At 52.2% G+C, this 24840-nt stretch overlaps 2 protein-coding genes across 6 annotated transcripts in view; one reads left to right on the forward strand and one right to left on the reverse strand.

The window, feature by feature from the left end:
• The window catches only part of ADA (adenosine deaminase), a 65507-nt gene extending 43851 nt beyond the window's left edge, over positions 1-21656 (reverse strand). For 3 of the 5 annotated variants that reach the window (XM_012467245.3, XM_012467244.2, XM_012467241.2), the window contains exons 1-2: positions 21509-21654; positions 5335-5396 (exon numbers count right to left, since the gene is read on the reverse strand). In XM_012467245.3, the coding sequence (XP_012322668.1) occupies positions 5335-5396; positions 21509-21541 (95 nt within the window). In that variant the 5' untranslated portion in view covers positions 21542-21654. Of the gene's footprint in view, positions 1-5334; positions 5397-21508 lie in introns of all 5 variants that reach the window. The other 2 variants (XM_012467239.3, XM_012467242.3) reach the window with 2 other exon arrangements.
• Positions 5850-7119, forward strand: LOC110567922 (heterogeneous nuclear ribonucleoprotein A1-like). Its single transcript, XM_064382464.1, has one exon. It carries the CDS (start codon positions 5912-5914, stop codon positions 6872-6874), a length of 963 nt encoding a protein of 320 aa, XP_064238534.1. The 5' UTR covers positions 5850-5911; the 3' UTR covers positions 6875-7119.
• Positions 21657-24840: the final 3184 nt, after the last annotated feature.

Raw genomic sequence — 24840 nt, forward strand, 5'->3', positions numbered from 1 at the left:
TCGAGACCAGCCTGGCCAACATGGAGAAATACAAATTACAAAAATACTAAAAATACAAAAATTAGCTGGGCGTGGTGGTTCACACCTGTAATCCCAGCTACTTAGGAGGCTGAGGCAGGAGAATTGCTTGAACCTGGGAGGCAGAGGTTGCCGTGAGTAGAGATCGAGCCATTGCACTCCAGACTGAGTGATAAGAGTGAAACTCCATCTCAAAAAAAAAAAAGAATGAGTGTGCTAATAACTATTTGTTAAGCCTTATCCTATGTAGCTGTTAAACATGCCATGCTTACAGGCATGTCCCAGCTCTCCATGGTTTTTACCTGTTTAAAAAAGTTTTAAGTTATTAGCCAACCAGGTTTTAGTTTAAATTGTAAGGTCTGGCTGCAGCCAACGGAAATCAAACACAGCAGTAAGGATGACCCCAAATGTGTAAGGGATAAATTTGTCTGTTTTCCTTTGTTCATTGTACTCTTGTGGCACAATGGCTAGTGAGGGTACCCTTCCTGCAGTCCAGGAAGTAAAAATTGCATTGCTGTAAGATCCTTTGTCTCAGTGCTGATTTTTCTTGGCAGCACCGAGCATCTGTTTCCAACACTCCTCAAATCTATCAAGACCTTTTCAACACAGAGTTTAGACAGAGCAGCCAGGGAAGGCCTCTCTGATGAGGTGACATTTAAGCAGAAGCCTTGGGATGGGGGTGCTTCTGGGCAGGGGAGGGGTCCATGCAAAGGCTGCAGGCAGGCAGCGGCAGGCATTGGAAGCGAAGGGTGGCTGGCTGTCAGAGAGCAGGCATTTGCGCAGATGAGGTGCCTGGGAGGGCAGGGCCAGGCTAGACTAAGGAAGGAGCTGGAGCTTTGCCTGAAAGCACTGGGAAGGCACAGTAGGATTTCAAGCAGGGGACTAGCATGAAATGATTTACCTTTTTAAAAGCTCCTCTGGCTGCTGTGTGGGAAACAAATTGGAGGGAAGCCAGAGCTGAGGCCAGAGCACGAATGCAGGGGCCCGACCGGAGACAGACAGCACAGGGGACTCCCAGTGTCTCCCACGGGACTCGGCCTCCAGAAGCTGCTCAGACTGAGCTGGAAAACCCCCATCTGGGGCCCAAAGTTGAAGCAGGATAGAGTTGTTCTTAGGGCCCTGGCACCTCTTGCTGTCCCCGGCTGCCCACAGAAGCTGAGGCTCCTCATAAGGCCACACTTTTTTTGTATGTGTGTGAGGCGGAGTCTAGCTTTTGCTGCCCAGGCTGGAGTACAGTGGCACGACCTCTGCTCACTGCAACCTCTGTCTCCCGGGTTCAAGCGAGTCTCCTGCCTCAGCCTCTTGAGTAGCTGGGATTACAGATACCCGACACCACGCCCGGCTAATTTTTTGTCAACAACCAACAGGGTTTCACCATGTTGGTTGGCCAGGCTGGTCTCGAACTCCTGACCTCATGTGATTCACCTGCCTCAGCCTCCCAAAGGGCTGGGATTACAGATGTGAGCCACTGCTCACGCTCTTTTCTTAGATGATTCCTACTCGCTGGTCAGCCACAGCTGCTGCCCTGGGGCATTGTCTGGTCTTCTTTCTGCCTTGGTGGGCAACACAGCCACAAGAAGCCCACCCTCAGGAGCCCAGGGAGGGAGGATGAGCTCAGGGGTTGCAGGTCAAGTCCATCTCCCAGCCCTATTTACCACATCACCCTGGCAGGAGCTCTCCCCTCTAAGACCCTCGGTGCCTTTGTCAGTAAAAAATATTTTCTTTATAAGGGTGCACAGAGGAAGAAATGAAACTGTTTGTGTGTCATGGGAAAGACAGCAGACTCGGAAGCCCAATGGTCTGGGTTTGAATCCCAGCTCTGTGACTTAAAGGCTGTGTGACTTTGGGAAAGTTACCCACTCTCTCTCTGTTTATTAGGTCTGGCATGTTTGAAAAATATCCAGTGTGGACTAAGCAAGGAGCCGTAGAGAGCTCAGAGAGGCAATGCAGGCCTGGCGGAACTTTAAGGCCCATGTGTGGACTTTGGCTTTGACCCTGAGTGAGGTGGGGGTGCTGGAGGTCTTGAGCAGGGCAATGAGCTGGGAAGACCATGGGTTAAGACTCTTGCTCCAGCTACAGCACTGCAAGGCCCTCAGAGAGGAAGGCCAGAGTAGATGGCTGAGACCCATCAGAAGGCCACAGCACCAGTGAAGGGCAGCGGTGGCCCAGACCACGGTGGTGACAGGACGAAAGAGCAGCCAGGTTCAGAATCTTTGGAGCAATAGCTGACAGGGTTATAAACAAGACTGAGAACGAGATTAGAGAAGCCCCTGAAGAGGGCAGAATCCCAGAAGCTGGAGGCAGAAGCAATGGGTGAGAACAGTTAATGCGGCAGGCCTGAGTTCCAGAGCTGGGAAAAGGGCTACTGAATTGGGCCTAGCAGGGCACAGGCCAGGGGGTCCCCTCCTCCCTCCATTCTCAGCCCACTCCCCATATCTGAGTGTGAGAAACTCTCCAGTATCCCTGCCTGCTGACTTCAGGCCAGGCTCCAGCTGGCACCTGCCGGACGTCATCTCCAGGGCCCAGAGGTGGTATGAGAAATGGACGATCAGACCGGTGCCCCTCCCGGCAGCTCCTTTCCCCTTTCTCTTGGACCCACCTGGTACTTTCAGGCCCTGGCTGCAGCCGATGAGCCCTCCATGACCCCTTAATGAATGCCTCAGTTCGATCTCATCTCGTTGCCCCACTGAACGACCTCATTAGGGGCCTTGTGGCAAGTTGACAGCTTGACATGGGCAAAGGCCAGGCAGAGATAAGCCAAGAGGCTTCACCCCACTTAGAGACATAAGTTCTAATTAATAAGAATATTATCATTAAGTGACATTTATGGAGCACTTTAATGGGCCTGAACTAAGCATGTCATATGCATCGCCTCACCGAAACCTCTAACTGGCAGGGGTTAATGGCCAGGGACATGGACTCGGGAAGACCATCTGGGTTCAAACCTCTGCCCTGTGCTTACTGGGCAAGTTACTCCCCTACCACGGTTCAGTCTCCTCATCGGTAAACTGATAGCAATAAAGCCCTATCTTACAAGTTGTTGGGAGGATTTAATAACCCGGGTAAAGCATTTAAAGAAGTGTTTGGCACACAGGAGATGCCAATGTGCTTATGCCACGCAGTTAAATATTAATTAAATCAATGGCAGCTTCTTGGGGTAGAAGAAGGTCCCTGGAAGTGCGAACAGATGGAGAACAGTGGACTTTCCAGAACTCTCCCAGGGAGTTGGTGGAGATGCTCCCAGAGCTGGGGCAGCAGCCTCCCAGGGATTCCACATTCTCTCCCCAGGGGCAGGCCTCTGAATAATGGGATTCTGGCTTACGGAGCAGAAATGTTCAAATTTGGGTCCAGAGCTGAATTTTATGACCATAGGAGAGAGGCTGATTTCTTCCAGCTCCAAACATAACGAGTGTTATGCAAACACGTGAGAGACACGGGTCTGCCAGGGCAGGGCTGGGTGGATGAGGAGCCCGTCTCCTAGGTCAGCTCTGGGGGAGGGCCCTGTTCTAAGCCTCAGTTGATAAAGACCAAGTTCACAGACAGGAGGTAATGTGTCCAGATTTGAATCCAGATCCATTGGCCTTCAAGGTCCCTGCTCTTTTTTTTTTTTTTCTTTTTTTTTGAGATGGAGTTTTGCTCCTATGGCTGCCGGAGTGCAATGGCACGATCTTGGCTCACTACAACCTCTGCCTCCCAGGTTTAAGCAATTCTCCTGCCTCAGCCTCCCGAGTAGCTGAGATTACAGGCATGCACCACCATGTCTGGCTAATTTTTTATTTTTAGTAGAGATGGGATTTCTCCATGTTGGACAGGCTGGTCTTGAACTCCCAACCTCAGGTGATCCACCCCCACTGGGCCTCCCAAAATATTGGGATTACAGGTGTGAGTCACCGCGCCTGGCCAAAGTTCCTGCTCTTAAATGCTGGTCCTAAGAGAGGAGCTGCCGTGAGCCCTTGAAGTCTGTATAGGAAGAGAAGAACCTTCCTCCCTGGGGAACAGGGGGAACCCCTGGCCCACCAGCATCCCTGAGAGCTGAAGCAGGAAGTGTGTTCTCACTTGGAAAATGCAGAGATTTGGGTACAGAGAGGGGGAACCACTTTTCCATGACTCCTAGCAGGTTATGACCCTGATGATGTAGTAAAGCCTCAGGGTCAGACAGCCTTGGGTTCAATTCTTGATCTGCTGTTAACTTGTGTGACCTTGGGCAGCTGTCTTGTCTGAGCCCCTTCCCTCCTCAGTAAAATGCAGAGAGCATATCTTCCTCGTCTGAGTGTGGAGGGGTTCAGTGAGCTAGTACAGTCCAGCCCAGCTCTAGGAGATGCTCAACAAACAGTACTGGCATCTCCTGTGGGCACATCACCTGCTACAGGCTCTCGGCCAAGTCAAAAGACAGAGGCCAGGCACGGTGGCTCACACCTGTAATCCCAGCACTTTGGGAGGACAAGCTGGCTGGATCACTTGAGGTCAGGAGTTGGAGACCAGCCTGGCCAACATGGTGAAACCCTGTCTCTACTAAAAATACAAAAATTAGTCCGAGTGTGGTAGCACATGCCTGTAATCCCAGTACTTTGGGAGGCTGAGATGGGCAGATCACCTGAGGCCAAGAGTTCGAGACCAGCCTGGCCAACGTGGTGAAACTCCCATCTTTACTAAAAATACAAAAATTGGACCAGTTGTGGTGGGAGGCACCTGTAATCCCAGCTACTCGGGAGGCTGAGACAGGAGAATCACTTGAACCCGGGAAGCAGAGGTTGCAGTGAGCCACGACCGTGCCACTGCACTCCAGCCTGCCAACAAAGAGTGAAACTGTCTCAAAAAAAAAAAAAAAAATTTTAGCTGGATGTGGTGGTGTGTACTTGTAATCCCAGCTACTTGGGAGGCTGAGGCAGGAGAATCATTTGAACCTGGGAAGCAGACATTGTAGTGGACTGAGATTGTGCCACTGCACTCCAGCCTGGGGGATAGAGCAAGACTGTCTCAAAAAAAAAAAAAAAAAAGACAGGGACTGATTCAGCCCTGGGAACTACCTTCATGAATGTATGTGGGTGGGTGGGGAGAGCAGGCTCAGGCCTGCCTCACCTGACACCAGCAGGACAAGAGTCAGAGGCCCGGAAGGCTCAGGAGTCGGTCTTTGGGTCTCCAGCTCAGTGCTGAGGCCCCTGCATCCCCACAGCCCCACTTCTGGCCTGGAGCTGACTTGATTTCCACAGGGAGACAGGAAGGAACAGTGACCCTGGGATTCCCCAGGGGCATCTGGGTGTCACTGTGGACCCCACCCAAATCCCAGGGAGAGCACGTTCTTTTCGATGGACTTACCTGCCATAGTATAAGATGGTTTCAGGCTTGATGGCTCCATCTAGGTGGACGTGCAGTTCTACCTGAAAGGGGGCAGGGGGAAGAGAGAGAGAAAGGGAGAGAGAACAAATACCTATGAGTTCCCAAAGGAACTTTCAGAGCTTAATGTTAACATTAATCATGATAACCATTAGCCACCATTCACTGGCCGACCGCTGACCCCATACACTTCGGTAAACTCTGTACTGCACTATCTTGTTTAATCCGCTCCTGGGGAATGGGTTCAGCTGTTATCTCTATCTCTTTCATGATTGAAGACACTGAGGTTCAGAGAGATTAGATATCTCATCCAAGGCCACACAGCATGCAAGTCATAGAAGCAGGAGTCCAACCCAGTATCTCTGTTCTTAATTGCAGTGGGTGAGTGGCAGAGGCGGAGTTCTAACCCAAGCCCAAGTTCAAGGCTTGTGCTCCAGGTCACGTACACAGCTCCTGCTCTCAGCCAACTAAATAAACTATTTTAACAAAAGGGATTGTCCTTTCTGCCCGTGGACGCCGCCGAAGCAGCATCGTTAAAGTCTCTCTTCTCCCTGTGATCATGTCTAAGTCAGAGTCTCCTAAAGAGCCGGAACAGCTGAGGAAGCTCTTCATTGGAGGGTTGAGCTTTGAAACAACTGATGAGAGCCTGAGGAGCCATTTTGAGCAATGGGGAACGCTCACAGACTGTGTGGTAATGAGAGATCCAAACACCAAGCGATCCAGGGGCTTTGGGTTCGTCACGTATGCAACTGTGGAGGAGGTGGATGCAGCCATGAATGCAAGGCCACACAAAGTGGATGGAAGAGTTGTGGAACCAAAGAGAGCGGTCTCAAGAGAAGATTCTCAAAGACCAGGTGCCCACCTAACTGTGAAAAAAATATTCGTTGGTGGCATTAAAGAAGACACTGAAGAACATCACCTAAGAGATTATTTTGAACAGTATGGAAAAATTGAAGTGATTGAAATCATGACTGACAGAGGCAGTGGCAAGAAAAGGGGCTTTGCCTTTGTAACCTTTGATGACCATGACTCTGTGGATAAGATTGTCATTCAGAAATACCATACTGTGAATGGCCACAACTGTGAAGTTAGGAAAGCCCTGTCAAAGCAAGAGATGGCTAGTGCTTCATCCAGCCAAAGAGGTCGAAGTGGTTCTGGAAACTTTGGTGGGGGTCGTGGAGGTGGTTTCGGTGGGAACGACAACTTTGGTCGTGGAGGAAACTTCAGTGGTCGTGGTGGCTTTGGTGGCAGCCATGGTGGTGGTGGATATGGTGGCAGTGGGGATGGCTATAATGGATTTGGTAATGATGGAGGCAATTTTGGAGGTGGTGGAAGCTACAATGATTTTGGCAGTTACAACAATCAGTCTTCAAATTTTGGACCCATGAAGGGAGGAAACTTTGGAGGCAGAAGCTCTGGCCCCTATGGTGGTGGCGGCCAATACTTTGCCAAACCACAAAACCAAGGTGGCTATGGCGGTTCCAGTAGCAGCAGTAGCTATGGCAGTGGCAGAAGATTTTAATTAGGAAACAAAGCTTAGCAGGAGAGCAGAGCCAGAGAAGTGACAGGGAAGCTACAGGTTACAACAGATTTGTGAACTCAGCCAAGCACAGTGGTGGCAGGGCCTAGCTGCTACAAAGAAGACATGATTTAGACAAATACTCATGTGTATGGGCAAAAAACTCGAGGACTGTATTTGTGACTAATTGTATAACAGGTTATTTTAGTTTCTGTTCTGTGGAAAGTGTAAAGCATTCCAACAAAGGGTTTTAATGTAGATTTTTTCTTTTTCTTTTTCTTTTTTTTGCACCCATGCTGTTGATTGCTAAATGTAATAGTCTGATCGTGACGCTGAATAAATGTCTTTTTTTAAAAAAAAAAAAAAAAAAAAAAAAAGGGATTGACTCCCAGATGTCCCAAACCAGGGAAGAGCCACAGTGTATTTCAAAATTCAGAATCTATTTTCTTTTCTCTTTCTTTCTTTTTTTTTTTGAGAAAGATGGAGTCTTGCTCTTTCACCCAGGCTGGAGTGCGGTGGCACAATCTCGGCTCACTACAGCCTCTGCCTCCCAGGTTCAAGTGATTCTTGTGCCTCAGCCTCCTGAGTAGCTAGGACTATAGGCAGGTGCCACCATGCCCGGCTAATTTTTGCATTTTTAGTAGAGATGGGGTTTCACCATGTTGGCCAGGCTGGTCTCAAACTCCTGACCTCTCAAAGTGCTGGGATTACAGGTATGCGCCACTGTGACCAGCCCAGGCTCCATTTTCAAAAGCAGATGCTACTCAGGCATAGCTTATCAGGAATCAATATTAGGCAATACAAGATCTTTCTAGTACTCTAGAGTTTAAGAGCAGGGTCCTTGGAGGTAGCCCATGTGGCTGGACTCCCAGCTCTGCCCCTTCTTCGGCTGTGTGACTTCAGACAAGACATTTCACCTCTCTGAGCCTCAGTTTCCTCAACTGAAAAACAGTGGAATATTATGCTCCCCTATCCAAGAAAAATTGTAAGGATTACAAAGGACAGTGTAGGTGGACGTGGATAGCCCAAAGGAAGTAGCCCCTGCCGCTCAGCCAGGGTGTTTATCATGAAGCACAGCAGGCAGTGGGAGACGGTGGGGAAAGGGACTTTGCTGTTTTTGCTGTTCCTGTTCCAAATGAGGGAAGCTTTTCCCCCAGCCAGGGGAGATCCAGAAAACTCTCGGCTGACATCTCATGCTGGGGTGGGCAACATGGAGAGCTGGGTAAGTTGGCTGCCCTGGCTCAGGCAGGAACAGGAACTGCCTGGCCAAGGAACTGCTGGCCCAGGGGCATGTAGGCGCACATCCATGAGCTGCCTCCTACAGAGGAAACCCAGCCCACGCCCATGGGAGGCCAGCAGGGAACAGAGACACCAGAGGTCCTATCAGCAGGATCTCAGAGTCATCAGATCTCTCCCGAGGTCATCCAGCTGGCAAGGGACAGAGCAGTCCTCACCCCCAGGCTCGGGGCCAATTGAGTTGTTGGATTCCTTGACAAAATGAGTTCAGTTCCCACTCAGCCAAATGTTTCTTGGGTTCTCAAAATATGCTCAGCATTGGGAATACTGACGCTTATAGCCCAGGGAATGGCCAACCAGCTGTGTGACCTCAGGCAAGGGGCCTCACCTCTCTGAGCCTCTGTTTTCTATCCTTAACCCTCACAGGGCTATGGAGAGGGCCCAACCAGTGAGCCAGAGTCACACTGTATAGCGTATGCACTTAGAGCTGGAATCTTGGCTCCTCCACCGACTCCCTGCATGACCCTGTGCCTCAGCATCCTCATCTGTTAAATGGGGATAATGATAGTCCTTCCTCTTAGGCTTCGTGAGGGTTAACCGTGTTAGTGCATGGGTAGTTCTTGGCACATCACAAATGCTAAATAGCTGTCAACTAAAAGTCAATGAAGGCTGGGCATGGTGGCTCATGCCTGTAATGCAACCACTTTGGGAGGCCGAGGTGGGAGGATCACCTGAGGCCAGGAGTTCAAGACCAGCCTGGCCAACATGGCGAAACCCCATCTCTACTAAAAATACGAAAAATTAGCCAGGTGTGGTGGCACATGCCTGTAATTCCAGCTCTCGGGAGGCTGAGGTAGGAGAATTACCTGAACCCAAGAGGCAGAGGCTGCAGTGAGCCGAGATTTCACCACTGCACTCCAGCCTGGGCAACAAGAGAGAAACTCTGTCTCAAAAATAAAAAATAAAAGAAAAGTCAATGAAGGCCTGTGCTCTGGCTGGATGCTAGATTGTAGAGTTAAACAGAAGGGTCCAAGTCCTTTTCCTGGGGCTTGTACAGGCCCCAAAGTGGGAAAGGCGTTAAGCAAATGTCACATGGGAAAACGTACAGTCACAAACCAAGATGATGCTTTGGAAGCACAAACACAGTCCTATGACAGAGGGTAACAAACAAGACACGTGAACACAGCTAGAGGGCCCACAGTGAGCCTGAGCTAAAAGCTGAGGAGAGAGAGGAACCCACCGGGTTCAGAGGGAGGCAGGAAGAAAATTCCAGGCAGAGGGAACAGCATGTGCCAGGCCCTGTGGCGGGAGAAAATGGGGTGTATGAAAGGAATTAAATACAGGTTCAGAGAAGGGAGGGTTCACGGGACTGGAGAGGCTGCAGGGTAAGACCACCCAGGGAGGGCTGTGCAGGCCACAACGAGTTGGGCTTTATCTCGAAAGCACAGAGAAGGCATTGCAGGGTTGGAAGCTGGTTAGAGAAAGAGGATGGCTCATATAAGGCCAGTTAGAGGCTATGCAGTCATTTGAAAGACCACAGTGGCTTGGATCAGGGTTGTGAGGTGCATAGAGGAAGAACCGGCGGAAGGAAGATGCCAAGGATCACACTGCAGGTTCAGTTTGGGTGGGCAGTGATTCTTGCAGTTTGAGACAGAGAACCCTGGAAGAGAAAACCAAGTCCTGGATCTCCCTCCAGAAGGGAGGATGTGAGGGGGGAAGACAGGATTGGTTTGGTCTTAGTTATGTTAAACTGGAGACGCCTTTTGTTTTGTTTTGTTGAGATGGAGTTCCGCTCTCTCACCCAGGCTGGAGTGCAGTGGCTCCAGCTCAGCTCATTGCAACCTCCACCTCCCAGGTTCAAGCGATTCTCCTGCCACAGCCTCCTGAGTAGTTGGGACACAGACACCTGCCACAAAGCCCGGCTAGTTTTTGTATTTTTAGTAGAGATGGGATTTCACCATGTTGGCCAGGCTGGTCTTGAACTCCTGACTTCAGGTGATCCTCCCACCTCAGCCTCCCAAAGTGCTGGAATTACAGGTGTGAACAACCTTGGCCGGCCAACTGGAGATGCCTTTGAGATATCCAAAGGTAAAGGGAGGAAGCTAATGGGATGCAAGAGTCTAGAGCTGTCCTGAGAAGCCCAAGCTGGGAATATAGGTGGCAACGTGGGTGAGCACGGAAGCCATGGGCTTGAAGGAGCTCACCTAGGGAGAAACATCAACAGAGGTAAGGAAAAGGCCTAGGATGAAGCTCTGACCAGCGTCAGCACTTAGTGGCTTTACGGAAGAGGCCAAGCCTGCAGAAGCACGGCCAGAGAGGTGGGCGGGTGTGTGGTGTGCAGAATGCTGGGCCATCAGATGTCAGGGACGGGAGAACAGTGGTTCACGGGGTAACACAGTGGGCTGAATGGTGGCCCCCACAAAGCTGTCTATTTGCTAATCCTAATCCCCAGAACCTGTAAATATTATCTTATATGGGTCATGTGTGGTGGCTCACACTTATAATCCCAACACTTTGGGATCACTTTAGGTCAGGAGTTCAATACCAGCCTGGCCAACATGGTGAAATCCCATCTCTACTAAAAATACAAAAATCAGCCAGGCATGGTGGTATGCAGCTGTAGTCCTAGCAACTCGAGAGGCTGAGGTGGGAGAATCATTTGAACCTGGGAGGGAGAGGTTGCTGTGAGCCAAGATCGAGCCATTGCACTCCAATCTGGGCAACAGAGCAAGACTCCCTCTCAAAAAAAGAAAATATTACCTTATGGCCGGGTGCAGTGGTTCACGCCTGTAATCCCAGCACTTTGGGAGGCCAAGGCGGGTGGATCACTTGAGGTCAGGAGTTCGAGACCAGTCTGGCTAACATGGCAAAACTCTGTCTCTAATAAAAATACAAAAATTAGCTGGGTGTGGTGCCTGGCACCTATAATCCCAGCTACTTGGGAGGCTGAGGCAGGAGAATTGCTTGAACCCATGGGGCTGAGGTTGCAGTGAGCCAAGATCGTGCCACTTCACTCCAGCCTGGGTGAAAGTGCAAAACTCCAACTCAAAAAAAAAAAAATTACCTTATATGGCAAAGTGTGATTATTAAGTGTTTTGACAGAGTTTATCCTGAATTATCTGGTTGGGCCCTAGATACAATCACATGTATCCTTTTAAGGAAGAAGCAGAGAGTTTTAAGAGAGACACACACAAGAGGAAGCAGCAACGTGACCTCAGAGGCAGAGACTGGATCGATGAGGCCACAAGCCAAGGAATGCCTGGAACCACCAGCAGCCAAAGAGGCAAAGAATGGATTCCCCCCACTCCGAGAGCATTCAGAGGGCCTGTGGCGCCAATGACATCTTGACATTGGACTTCTGGCTCCCAGACCTGCCAGGGCGCATGTTTCTGTTGGTTGAAGCCACCTAGGGTGTGGCAACTTGTTACCGCAACCACAGGAAACTCACATGGTCAGGCCCTGTTGGAGGTCACAGGGCAGAATAGCAGAAATATGTCCCTCAGGCTAAAAGCCCAGTCACTGTGGACCTCAGAGGAGTGGTTCTCAACCCTGGCTGCAAGTTAGGAGCACAGAAAGTTCTAGCCAGTTCCCAAGGCCTCAGCCCCATCTGAGGTCGGTTAAGCAAAATCCTTGGTGGCAGGCCCGGGGGAGCCTGTTTTAAAAAAACATGTAGTCAAGGTTGGGAACCATTCTAGAGGCCTGAGTGAGGGTAGAAACCACACTGGAATAAGGTTAGAAAGAAGCAGAGGTGAGACGACGAAGATGGGTTAGGCTACTCTTTCACAACTTTGCCCCTAAAGGAACTAGCAACCTGGAAGGGCAGGACGTGCATGTGGGTCAAGAGAATGGGGGCTCGTTCGAAGGTCGGAATGTCTTGGGCAAGTTTAAATGTCCGTGGGGATGATCTGAGGCTGAGTGAGAAGAGTTGCATGAAGTTACTGGGAAGGTAGGAGGAAGTGAGAAGGTAAAACCAGGCCTGGCCGTGGAGGCCCTGAGAACATGAGGGTCAGGCAGTGAATGGGGGCGGTGGTCACATCCTCTTGTGGGTAGGGCTGGGGGGGTCTGCATGGCTACTTCTGGCTAAAGTATTTATTTATTTATTATTTTTTGAGATGGAGTCTCACTGTGTCACCCAGGCTGGAGTGCAGTGGCACAAGCTCAGCTCACCGCAGCCTCTGCCTCCCAGGTTCAAGGGATTCTTGTGCCTCAGCCTCCCAAGCAGCTGGGATTACGGGCACCTGCCACCATGCCCAGCTAATTTTTGCAGTTTTAGTAGAGACAGTGTTTCATCACGTTGGCCAGGCTGGTTTTCAACTCCTGACCTCGTGATCCACCTACCTAGGCCTCCCAAAGTGTTAGGATTACAGGCGTAAGCCACCTAAGCCACCTTGCCCTGGAGAAAGTATTTAAATGGCAATTCAAGAGCTCTACCTCCCAGCTCTGCTTTACTCTGGCACGACAACTGGTAACGTTCAGGGTGGAATCTTCCCATCTACCTGGGGTCCTGAGTGATCTCAAGGTGCAGAAACCTCACTGGAGGCCCTGGAGGGACAAGCAGTGTGAGCAAGAATGCGGCCAACCTGGGTCGCTGCAGGCCCCTCACACCTGGGGGCTGTTTGTTATTGCAGCACGAGGTAGCTTCGCCTGCCTGACAATGAGCAAACACACCTTTCTGAACTCAGCCTTGCAAACTGCGATGAGAAGCAGAACCAAGTGCTATGAGATAAAGAAAAATCACACAGGGTGGAGGGCAGGAAGGGTCGGGCAATTCAGAAAGTGTGCTGGGGAAAAGATCACTTAGAGGAGGAGTTTGCCAGGGAGAAGAAGGAAGGAGAACAGCTCTAGGCAGAGGGAGCTGCGTGTGCTTAGTGTCTGAATCAGGAAGCAGCCGGGAGTTGGCGGGAGTGCAGAGGGAGGTTAGTGGTGAGAAATGAGGCCAGGGCAAAGCTGAGAGGGGGCAGGGAGATCGCAGAGGCAGAAGCAAAGGGTTTTCCACCCAAGTGGGTTACATCGGAGAGTCCCCTTTAAAAAAGCCTTTCCCAGCTGCTGTGCTGAGGACAGGATGGCAGGAAGCAGAACAGAAGATGGGCTACTAAGCTACCGTGGGAGGGAAGAGCCGATTGGGATTTGAATATCACGAAGGAAGTACTCGAGGCAGCATCGGGCGTTCAGTGAGCAGGAGCCAGACAGTGCCCGGGTGCAGGAGCAAGGGGCCCGGTGAGCCAGGAGCTCCTCCAGGGAGGGGGAAGGCAGAGCCAGCCACCCACCAGGCCCCACAGCACTCATTCCTTCTCAGGGCTGCCTGGGAAGAGGCCCCAGCATATTTCAGGAGAAGAGCAGAGGCAGGAAGCCACCTCCCCAGGTGGCTCAGGCAGGCCTCCCACTGAACTTTCTAGAAAACTGCAACACCCCATGGGAAGTCTGTCAGCCTATTCCAAGTGACAATGACAATGGGGTGGGGACCTTGGTCTCCTGTCCCCTTTCAGGGAAAAGGATCAGCAGTGGTCTCGAACTTTGGAGTATCTCCTCTGTGCTAGACCATCTACATGCATGACCTTATTTCATCCTTACAACCAGCAAGGCAGGGACTTCACTCCCATTTTACTGATGAAGAAACAGATTCAAAGTACCCCAAAACAGTCAGTGATGGAGTCAGAATTTGAATCCTGGTCTGATTCTTGAGCTCCTAACCACCCTACTGTACTGCCTCTGTGGGCCTAGCCTCAGACATCAATAATACGGCAATAATGATAAAGCAGCTACCTACTAGTTTCAGACGCTTCATCTCATTTAATCTCAATCCCTAGGCAATGGACATACTGGCCCATGTTACAGATGGGGAAATGGACTTGCCAGGCTAAGCCCAGAGAAATTCAGTGGCCTGTCCAGGGTTACACAAATTGATGGTGGTAGAGCTAGGGTGGAATGCAAGCCCCTCTGTCTCTAAGCCCAAGCCCTGCCCACAGGCCACACCCCCTCCCTGGCGCTCAGGCTGAGAAGGTGCCTGGCCTCCTGACCTCTCGGGAGGGGAATCTCACGCCCCCCTCCCACTGCCTCTGCTCTCTGCAAGGCTGACTCTCAGCCAACCCAGCATCTGTTGGAACAGCAGGAAATCCTCCCAGCGCTGATGTGAACAGGAAGCATCCTCAGTTACCAACAAATATTTACTAAGCCCCACTATGTGCCAGGTGCTGTGGAGGCCCTGGGAAATGCACTAAGTCCCTGCTTTCAAGAGATGCCCGCCAGAGAGGCCCAGGGCAGTAGAGTAGGTTCACTTACCCAAGGTCGCTCTGCATCGGTGGCAGAGCTACCATGAGGACCCGGGTCTTGGACTCCTGGGCCACATACTCCCAGATCTGACTCATGTTCCCATATTCCCAACTGCTGGAGGGTGAGCAGGGCCATCTACCTCCACAGCAAACCCTGTCAGATTGGTTGTCTAATCGGAGGTGGGTGATCACTTGAGGGCAGGAGTTCAAGACAGCCTGGCCAACATGGTGAAACCTTGTCTCTATGAAAAACACAAAATTTAGTTGTCTGACAGGGTTTGCCTTAGAGGTAGACGGCCCTGCTCGCCCTCCAGCAGTTGGGTTTGCCTCCCGAACACATTGATCCGTTTTCATCTGACTTTTGGGGTTCATGTATGTAGCATGTCTGTCTCCCTCACGAGCCATTTGCTGAGAGGAGAGACCTCGTCTGTGTCATCATGTGGTGTCCTCAGTGCCTAGGACAGCATCTCGCACAGCACAAAGTGCTTTCTATGTGTCCAGTGACCACACCGTTACTTCCTCCTCTTCCTGTCCTACAGCAGCAATGCTGGGTGCTCTCCCTGCAACTAGGAAGGGGCCGACCTGCCCCACGGGACCTGGTGAAACCCACAAGGGGCAAAGGAGCCAGGGATACCTGGCCAGCCCGCAGAACCTGAGCACCACGGCCGGAACCCAGATGAGCCACAGGTGCCCACTGCCAGCCGAACATCCCTTCCTTCCCCAGCCCTGCTTTTGGTGATGAGCTGGGCAGTGCCAGTGTCAGTGTCTTATGCCACTATGGCCTCTCAGCTGACTTTTAGCGTGAGGCCAGGAGACAAGGCAGCACTGGGCTGATAAACTTTCAGCTCCACCTCCTCCAGGAAATCTTCTGTGCTCAGCCTCGTCTAAGCTCTGGCTCTTCCAAGGTACACAGTGGAAGGGTGTGAGCAGTCCCCGCAGTGTCTCCTGCTGACTTGGGGCCTGAAAGCTCTGCTGTTCAGAGGTTTCACAGAAGGTAGTGTGTCTTCTACCTGGGGAAAATCCCGTGGAGCCACAACGTAGGGACCCAGTACACTTATACTCATTTTATAGGCAACAAGACGGAGGCTCAGAGAGTAGAAGGACCCTGAGTTAGAGTCTAATGCACACCACAGCCAGGAAGCTGTTGGACTCTAAAGCTGAAGGTCTTAAAGGCAGAATACTCCCCTCATGCCGCATAGCAAGGTACTGGGTCAGTCAAGCTAAAGTCTAAACAGGAGCCAGGTACAGTGGCTCACACCTGTAATCCCAGCACTTTGGGAAGTCAAGGTGGACAGATCACTTGAGGTCAGGAGCGTGAGACCAGCCTGGCCAACACGGTGAAACCGTCTCTACTAAAAAGCACAAAAAATAGCCAGGTGTGGTGGCACACAGCTGTAACCCCAGCTACTTGGGAGACTGAGGCAGAAGAGTCACTTGAACCTGGGAGGCAGAGGTTGCAGTGAGCCAAGATTGCACCACTGCGCTCCAGCCTGGGTGACAGAGTGAGACTCCATCTCAAAAGTCTAAGCAGGACCATTACCAACCACGATGATGCCGATGACCAGTGGCAGCTATCGCTGAAACACTTGCTCTGAGCCCGGCCTGCACTTGGTGTTCGAGAGGTGGGCATGGGTATAATTCTCATTTTAGAGAGGGAAACGGAGGCACCGTGAAGTTAAATGACTCATTCAAGCTCCTCTAGCTGGAAAGTGGGAAATCAGGACTCAGACCCAGACAGCCTGACCCCAGCTGGTGTCCAAGTTCAAATTCCTTGCTGTCCTAGCTCCCCGCTGAGGAGTGCAGAGCTTATCCCCTGTAACTGCTCTGGGGTCTGAGAATACTAAGGGGTGAGGGCAAGCCTCCCCCCAGTCTATATTTACCTTGGATAAATATAGATTCCAGTCTCACTCTGGGACCTCGTCCTGCTCCTCTCCACCACCCACAGCCAGACTGTGGTCCCACTACCTTGCCCCACCTCAGGAGGTACCATAGCGACCCCTTCAAGACACCTGGGCAGGTGGACAAGTCTCTCGAAGATCACAGGGCCTCCTGCCACCCAGGCCAAGCCCACCCTGAGGCTGGACATGGGTTTGGGAGGCTGTCTGGCCCCCCTGCCTCCCTGTGTGACCACAGACCACTTCCTCTTTCTGGTCCTCCCTTCTTCTTCTGTGAAGCAAAGTCTTCCACAAAACTCAGTCTCCTTTGTTCCCCTCCCCGACCAACTGCCATGTGAGTTAAAATGCGTAAGGCAGGCTCTTCCCAGGGACATTTTTGTTTTAACAGGTGGTTCTGGTAACTGAAAGCCACGGCAAGCTCAAAGAAGTGCAGCTGGGGAGCTTTGTGTCAGGAAGATGAGAGAGATTCTGCAGCGGGGGGAGCCTCCCAGAGTCCACTGCGGCCCCTACACCAGCCCCCAAGAAGGAAGTGCACCCCTGAGGGCCTCCTGCTGCCAGCCTGGCACTGTACAAGACACAATCAGCATGTCAGTTTCCACGAGAACCTCAAGATCTTAATTTTGTCATCTCATTTTACAGAGGGGGAAGCTGAGGTTCAGCTGTCGTCTACCTGAGACACCCAAGCTGCTAAGCAGCAAGGCAGAAATTCAACCCCAGGACATCTGAAGCCCGGGGCCAACACACTGGCCCACACTGCCACCCTGATTCTAACTTTCCCCCGACACTCTCTCCTGTTTTTAGCACAAAGTGGGATGGCAAATGCGCAAAGCAATGAACAACTTCTTCAGCGCAGGCAGATCTGGGTTCAAGTCTAGCTCTGCTGCTTGCTGGCTGTGTGACTTTGGCAAGTACCCTCCCCTCTCTGAGTCTCAGTTTCCTCATAGATAAGTAAAGTTAAGAATAGGACAGGACCTTCCTTAGAGGGCTGATGTGAGCATTAAATGAGTCACTGTATGCAAAGCAGGACAGCGCCTCGTACAGAGTAGACATTCAGATATGAGACAGAAAAGGCACATGGCTGATTTAGCCCTAATTCTCCTCTGCATCACACAGGGTCAGTTGGAAAGCTGCTGTCCCAACCGGGACCAGTTCACTCGCTAGTCTACAGCTTCAAGGCTCTCAGATTTTGTGTAGCCCCGTCAAGTCTCTCTATTCTCTAAGCCTGTTTCTTCATCTGTAAATGGGGATAAAGACCTATGCCTTGTCACGTCACCCAGAGGATTCTGAGATAAAAGTTACCTGACTGGGCATGGGGGCTCACATCTGTAATCCCAGCACTTTGGAAGGCCAAGGCGGGCAGATCACTTGAGGTCAGGAGCTCAAGACCAGCCTGGCCAACATGGTGAAACTCTGTCTCTACTAAAAATATAAAAATTAGCCAGGCATGGTGGCAGGTGCCTGTAACCCCAGCTACTTGGGAGGCTGAGGCAGGAGAATCACTTGAACTCAGGAGGCAGAGGTTGTAGAGAGCCGAAATCACACCACTGCACTCCAGCCTGGGCAACAGACGGAGACTCTATGGCACACACCTGTAGTCCCAGCTACGTGAGAGGCTGAGGCAGGAGAAGCGCATGAACCCAGGAGGCAGAGGTTACAGTGAGCCAAAACCATGCCACTGCACTCCAGCTTGGGTGATAGAGTGAGACTCTGGCTCAAACACACAGTCACTGAAGGCACCTAGTACTCAGGACTACGCAAAGGATAGTCATCGTCACGATTATTATAACAAGAGGCATGTGATCAGCTCTGGCCTCCAGGACGCAGAATGCCTGAGTGCCTGGTGCCACCTGTGGACATAGGCTGATAAGGGCCACCCCTCCAATCCCCCTTTCTACTTCCTCCAGCAGGTGCTCAAACCAGGTAGGTGTATGGTAGCGCGCCTGACAGGAAAAACCTGACTTGGGCATCCCCTGACAATGACCTTGCATGGCAGGCACACTTGACTATGTGTTCAGAGTTCCGAGCGGAGGAATACAGAAGCAGCCAACCTGGAGATCCATTCCTTATCTATGAGGAGCATCTGAGCACCACCCCATTCCCATGGGACACTGGCCATACAGGGGTACAGGGGACCAAGGCCATTTTTTTTGGGTGAAATGAAGGCTACTAGGTGGAGGTGGTTAGGGGGAAGGTGTGAAATGGAAATGCTATGTATGGTCGGGCGTGGTGGCTCACACATGCAATCCCAGCACTTTGGGAAGCTGAGGCAGCTGGATCACGAGGTCAGGAGTACAAGACCAGGCTGGCCAAGATGGTGAGACCCTGTCTCTACTAAAAATACAAAAATTAGCTGGGCATGGTGGTGGGCGCCTATAATCCCAGCTACTCAGGAGGCTGAGGCAGGAGAATTGCTTGTACCTGGGAGGCAGAGGTTGCAGTGAGCCAAGATCAGGCCACTGCACTCCAGCCTGGAAGACAGCAAGATTCCATCTCAGGAAGAAAAAAAAAAAAAGAAAAGAAAAAAAAGCTATATAAAATACATGCTTTTACAAGAGTAGTTGCAGTTCTTCTGCTCAGCCGGCCGCCACTGGACTCTCTCTGCCGTATGTCAGCCCCCAGCAAAACCCTGCGTCGTCTTTGCTACCTCATCTTTGGCCCCTTGAGCCTGGTGCTGTCTCCACTGGAGTCAATAGGGGTCCCGCACAACAGAAGGCAGCTGCCCAGGGCTTTGCTACACAAAGTCTGATCCTGGATCAGTGACATCAGCACCTCCCAGGAGCTTGTCAGCAGTGCAGCATCGCGGGCCCCACCGACCCATGCAGAATCCCGATGTGAACATGAAAAGTCAGGCGATTTGAGTGCAGTTTGAAAAGCACTGCCCTGCTCTGCTTTCTTCTAGCTGTCCAGGTCCCCAGCCTCAGCTGGTGGCAGGTATGAGAAGCTGGAGGGCACAGCAAAGGCTCCTGTCTCAGGAGGTTTGCACTTGGCGCACTGGCACCTCTATCCCCAAAGGCTTCTGCAGCGGTAGTTCAGGAAACACAGTTAGGGGCATGGGATTTCAAAGCCAGCTTCCCTTGGACTGAAACCTCAGATTGGACATTTCCCAGCTGTGTGATCTTGGGCCTCATTAACCTTTCTGTGCCTGGGTTAAATGAAGTAATGCAGATAACGTGTTTAGAACGGTGCTGGGCACAGAACCATCAAAACTCCATAAGCTGCTGCTAGTAATGCTAATAATTATAACTATCATCCGTTCTATCTCATCACAAGAGGGCAGGGAGCTGGCTCTGGTCACAGTGGCTCTGAGTTCTCCTGCCAGCTCAGGTAAGTTCCTCCCTACAGTCATACAAGATTTGTCATGCTTCAAACACATGGCAGGTAACATTCTACTTTCACTCTCAAGCATCACCTTGTGGCCTCGGGACACCCAAGCTGGTGTTCCATCCCCCAGGTGTGGACACTGAGGCCCCAATGGGGGAAATGACCTGCCAGCTTGAATCAGATGAGAGGATCAGGCAACGCCAAAAAACGGGAATAATAACATGAGCCCATCCCTTGATGGGCTATTACAGAAGAACTGCAAGGACTCACTGGGCGCCTATGGCAAGTGTTCTAGAAGTGGGCCCTGCTGTTTCCCTCCATAGCTCTCAATATACTTGCAATCAAGGAGGTTTGCTACTGCCATAGGATTCACATCAGGGTATGGTGGGTCCCCAGCCTAAGGGCAGAAGGAGCCCAAAACATTTAACAAAAAGACTGCAAAGGAGAGGCGCTAATGATGGGCCCCTGGCTCCAGTAAGATGTGAAGGAGGCAGGGGTGGGGGCAGGAGGGCTTTTACAGCGCCTCAGTGCTCCCAGCTTCTGACAGGGTGTAGCTGAGCGTTCTCCCTGGGCTGGGGGCATCAGTAATGCGGGCCAGGCTTCACCCTCCTAAGAAGGCAGGTAGGCTCTCACTCCCACAGGCTCTCTCCTTCACACTAACACACACATACTGGATTCTCTCTGGCACGTTTGTGATATCTGTCATCATCATTCACACCTCCCTCCCCTCCTTCCTCTCCCTCCCTCTCTCCTTTCTTCCTTCCTTTTTTAAAGACAGAGTCTACACTCTGTCTCCCAGGCTGGAGTGTAGTGGCGCCATCACAGCTCACTGCAGCCTTGATCTCCTGGGCTCAAGCAATCCTCCCACCTCAGCCTCCCAAAGTGCCTGAGTAGCTGGGACTACAGGAGTGCATCACCACACTCACCTCCCCTATACGTTTTTTTATTTTTTGGAGAGATGGGGGTCTAGCTTGTTGTCCAGGCTAGTCTCGAACTCCTGGACTCAAGTGATCCTCCCGCCTCAGACTCCCAAAGCGCCGTGATTATAGGCGTGAGTCACTGTGCCGGGCCACTCACACCTATTTCTCATAAGGGAAAGTTGAGGTTGATTGCAGCTGACTACTCCTCCCCCAATCCCCCACTCTTACACCCTACTGGCTGATTCACCCTGCTTGGCAGACTCCTGGGTCCCTCCCCTTGGACTCTGAGACAGGCCAAGGGGGTCTGGACCCTCTCTGACCCCACCAGTCCCAAGACGCCACAGCTGGTGGGCGGAGGACAAGGGGATTCTCCCCTGGGGCCACTGGCCATGGCTTGGCCTCGAGTGAACCCTGCTAGGGCCCCAAACCCAGGGCCTACCTAGCCCCTGTTCCTCTGGCGTGGGGAAGGGGGTGCCCTGCTCCCCTCCCTCCCTTTTTGGCAGGGCTCACGATTATTCCCCCACCGGGGCACATCCACAAACCTGGGCTCCTTGGCGCTCACCACCATAATGTTGGCGTACAAAGCTGCTTCCACTCACTGAGCACTCAGTACGCGCCAGGCACAGCACAGGTGCCTATGCGAATAGACATCAGCCCGATCGCACAGCTGAGCTTCAGAGACCTCAAGCCCCTGCTCAGGCCCACACAGCAATCAAGGTGCTAGGATGCCCACTTAACAGACGGCGAAACTGAGACCCAGAGGGGTTCAAGTCAGGGGCAGAAGCAGACCTTGGAGGCCTCCGGGTTCTGGACCTCCTCTGCCCCGTTGTCCCTGATTAGCCCGCAGGCGAGCCACGTCCTAAGCCGAAGGAAGAACGTGCCTGCAGGAGACCCCGTTCGTTCCCGGGGTTCGGACGCTCAGGACTGGGCCCGGCTAAACCCCTCGGGCCGCCCAGGCACTGGACGCCCAGCCCCAGAGCCCCCGCGCGCGCTCACTTTGGGCTTGTCGAAGGCGGGTGTCTGGGCCATGGTCCCCGCGTGCGCACCGATGCTGATCCCTCCGCCGACGCTCGGTGGGTCTCCGCAGGCTCGTGGGCCACTCGACTTACCCTGGGGCCCGCGGTGGCCCCGCTGCCACTCTGTTCTTAACCAGGCTGGGCTCCGCCTCCTGCCCGCCCCACTCCGCTCCCGGGGCCCGCCCCCGCCCCGCCCCGCCCTTGCGCTGGAGCCCCCGCCCCGCCGGCCCCGGTCGCGCATTTCCTGGAATTCTGGAGCCGGCGTCCTCGCCTGCCGACCCAAAAACTCCGGCCACGCGGCGCCCAACCAGACCCACCTGTGGATGCTGCCTTACAACTTGCAAGCGTCCCCCTGCAGCCTGGGCGCTGCGCTGCGCCAGGCCCGAGCTGGAAGCGGGGACCCCGGGAGCGTCGCAAGCCTCCAGGGGCGTGCGTTCCACCGAATAGACGCACGCTCGTCGCAGAAGCTCACAACATAATTATATAGTAAGGGAGCTTTCGAGGGGGTCCAGCCGTGGCCTGCAGAAACTGCAGGAGTTCACCAGGGGTGGGTGGGGGTGGAGAGGACATTCTGCGGGAGACTCCAGAGAGCTGGGAGTGAAAGGAGGCGAGGAAGGCTGGAGCACCGAGGGAGGGAGAACACAGACGAGCCCCACCTGGGCATTCGCCTTTAAGAAACCCGCCCAGGCGCAGCCAGAGACCGGTGCAGAATGTTCACACCTGCGCGATTCCGATTAACAGGAACTTTGGAAACACCCCCAAATGCCCCTCCACGGGCAAGTGGGCAAATAAAGAGGAATATTCACACCATGAAACGTTAGACCGCAGTGAAACGGAATGAACTTCAGCCAGACAACAGAAACAATGTCTCAGAAACAACGTTGAGTGAAAAAACTAAGATGCAGAAAACCGCATACAACGGTTACATCTTTTAGAATGTGTAATACAAAACCAAAGGTATGCATGTTTAGACACATGCATCGGTGGAAGAAGTTACGCAAGGGAAACGTGAGCATAGACACAAGAAGAGTGGTTACCGCGAGTGAAAGGGGAAGGAGCTGGGAGGAGGCAAGGACGGAGGGAAAGAACGCCCGGCTACAGGTTATGCATTTATTTATTTATAGAGACGGAGTTTCACGCCAGGCTGGAGTAAAGTGGCGCGATCTGGGCACACTGCAACCTCCGTCCCCCGCCCCCCGCCCCCATTCCAAGCGGTTTCCTGTCTCAGCCTCCCGAGTAGCTGGGATTATAGGCGCCCAACATTATACCCGGCTAATTTTTGTATTTTTAGTAGAGACAGGGTTTCACCATGTTGGCCATGATGGTCTCGAACTCCTGACCTCAGGTGATCCACCCACCTCGGCCTCCCAAAGTGCTGGGATTACAGGCGTGAGCCACCACGCCCGGCCATAGAGTACTGATAATGTTCCAGTACTGGGCTGGATGGTAGCTTCATTTCATTTCATCATAAATAAATTAGCAAATCCACAAACAAGGGGGAAAGAGAGGGTGGGAGAGTGGAGAGCAAGGGGCTAGAGAGTCAGATGGAAGCTGAATCCTGCCAGGGCTGTGGGACCCAGTGATGGTTTGGGATTGCTAGGAAGTCAGTGGAGTGTTTTAAGTGGAGGCAAGACAGAATCACATTGTTTTTTGGAAAAAATATTCTCCAGCTACTGAAAGTGTGATCCAGGAATCATCAGCACCCACATCACCTGGAAGCTGACTAGAATTGCAGACTTTCAGACCCCATCCCAGACCTACTGAACTGGAATCTGTATTTTATACAAACAGGAACCCCAGGTGGCTTGTACCCATAGGGCACTTTGAGAAGCCTGGGCTCCCTGCTGACAGGAGGGCATTACAGGGGGCCAGCAGGGGTGAGGGAGGACGGGATACCAGGAAGGAGGCAACTGCCTTCTGGCTCTGGTTGGGTTTTGTCAACTGGGAGCACCAGCAGATCAGCAGGTGAGAGGAGAGAGGTCAGGATGTTCTTTTCCCCTCTCCCTCGGTGCACAGTCACTGGGTCGACTGTGTCTACCAAGGCCACAGCTCCTGACAGTCTTCCTGGCCCTCCTCTCCACGCCCTCCCCTCTCCAGGTTCCCTCTTGCCTATTTATTTACTGATTGATTGATTTTGAGACAGAGTCTCACTCTGTCACCCAGGCTGGAGCCCAGTGGGTCGATCTCTGCTTGCTGCAACCTCTGCCTCTCGAGTTCAAGCAATTCTCGTGCCTCAGCCTCCGGAGTAGCTGGGATTACAGGCACCTGCCACCACGCCCGGCTAATTTTTATATTTTTAGTAGAGAAAGGGTTTCACCATGTTGGCCAGGCTGGTCTTGAACTCCTGACTTCAAATGATCCACCCACCTTGGCCTCCCAAAATTCTGGGATTACAGGCATGAGACACTGTGTCTGGCCTCCTGCCTTTTTCTTGAAAGGCAGTGGCTCCCTTTTTCACCAGCCCCAGAGTACCACACCACCCTTTGCTGCTTTCCTTAAACTCTCTAGGTTCAGGTTTCCCCAGAAGCAGACCCTGAGACCAAGATTTGAATGCAAGTAGTTTATTTGGGAAGAGGAACCATGGGAAAGGTGTGGGTGCAGAAATAAGACAGGAAGGTGGAGGCCAGGTGCGGTGGCTCACGCCTGTAATCCCAGCACTTTGGGAGGCCGAGGCAGGTGGATCATGAGGTCAGGAGTTTGAGGCCAGTCTGGCCAATATGGTGAAACTCTGTCACTACTAAAAATACAAAAATTAGCAGGGCGTGGTGGTGCACGCCTGTAATCCCAGCTACTCCGGAGGCTGAGGAAGGAGAATCACTTGAATCCGGGAGGCAGAGGTTGCAGTGAGCTGAGATTGCACCATTGCACTCCAGCCTGGACAACAGAGCAAGACTCCATCTCAAAAAAAAAAAAAAACAAAAACAATATGAGCAGGTCACCACCCTGGGCACCTGGAACTCCATGCCTGGGTGGATGGAGATGATGAGTATGTCACAGCCTTAACCCAACTGAGGAGGAGGAAGCTGGGGGATCTGTCTGCCCCCTCCCCTCTGGCAATGCTTCCAGGACATTAACTTCCTGGCACTCTTAGTTTGTTCAACATAACTGGCTGAGCTTGCTCGCATGACTAGAAAATACCCGCAGCAATGAGAGAGGGGCTCAGGTATTAGCAATAAGTAGTTATTGTCATGTAGAGGTGACGTCGAGGGCATATGGGTAGCTACACCAGCCCACACCTTTGTAAATAACTCCCAATTTAAACCCTCTTCAATTACACAGTTTGAGTGTGGCACCTGGTTCCTGCCATGACCC

The sequence above is a fragment of the Aotus nancymaae genome, unplaced genomic scaffold, assembly GCF_030222135.1.
Source record: "Aotus nancymaae isolate 86718 unplaced genomic scaffold, 86718_ANA_hifiasm-v0.15.2.pri h1tg000029l, whole genome shotgun sequence".
Taxonomy (NCBI): domain Eukaryota; kingdom Metazoa; phylum Chordata; class Mammalia; order Primates; family Aotidae; genus Aotus; species Aotus nancymaae.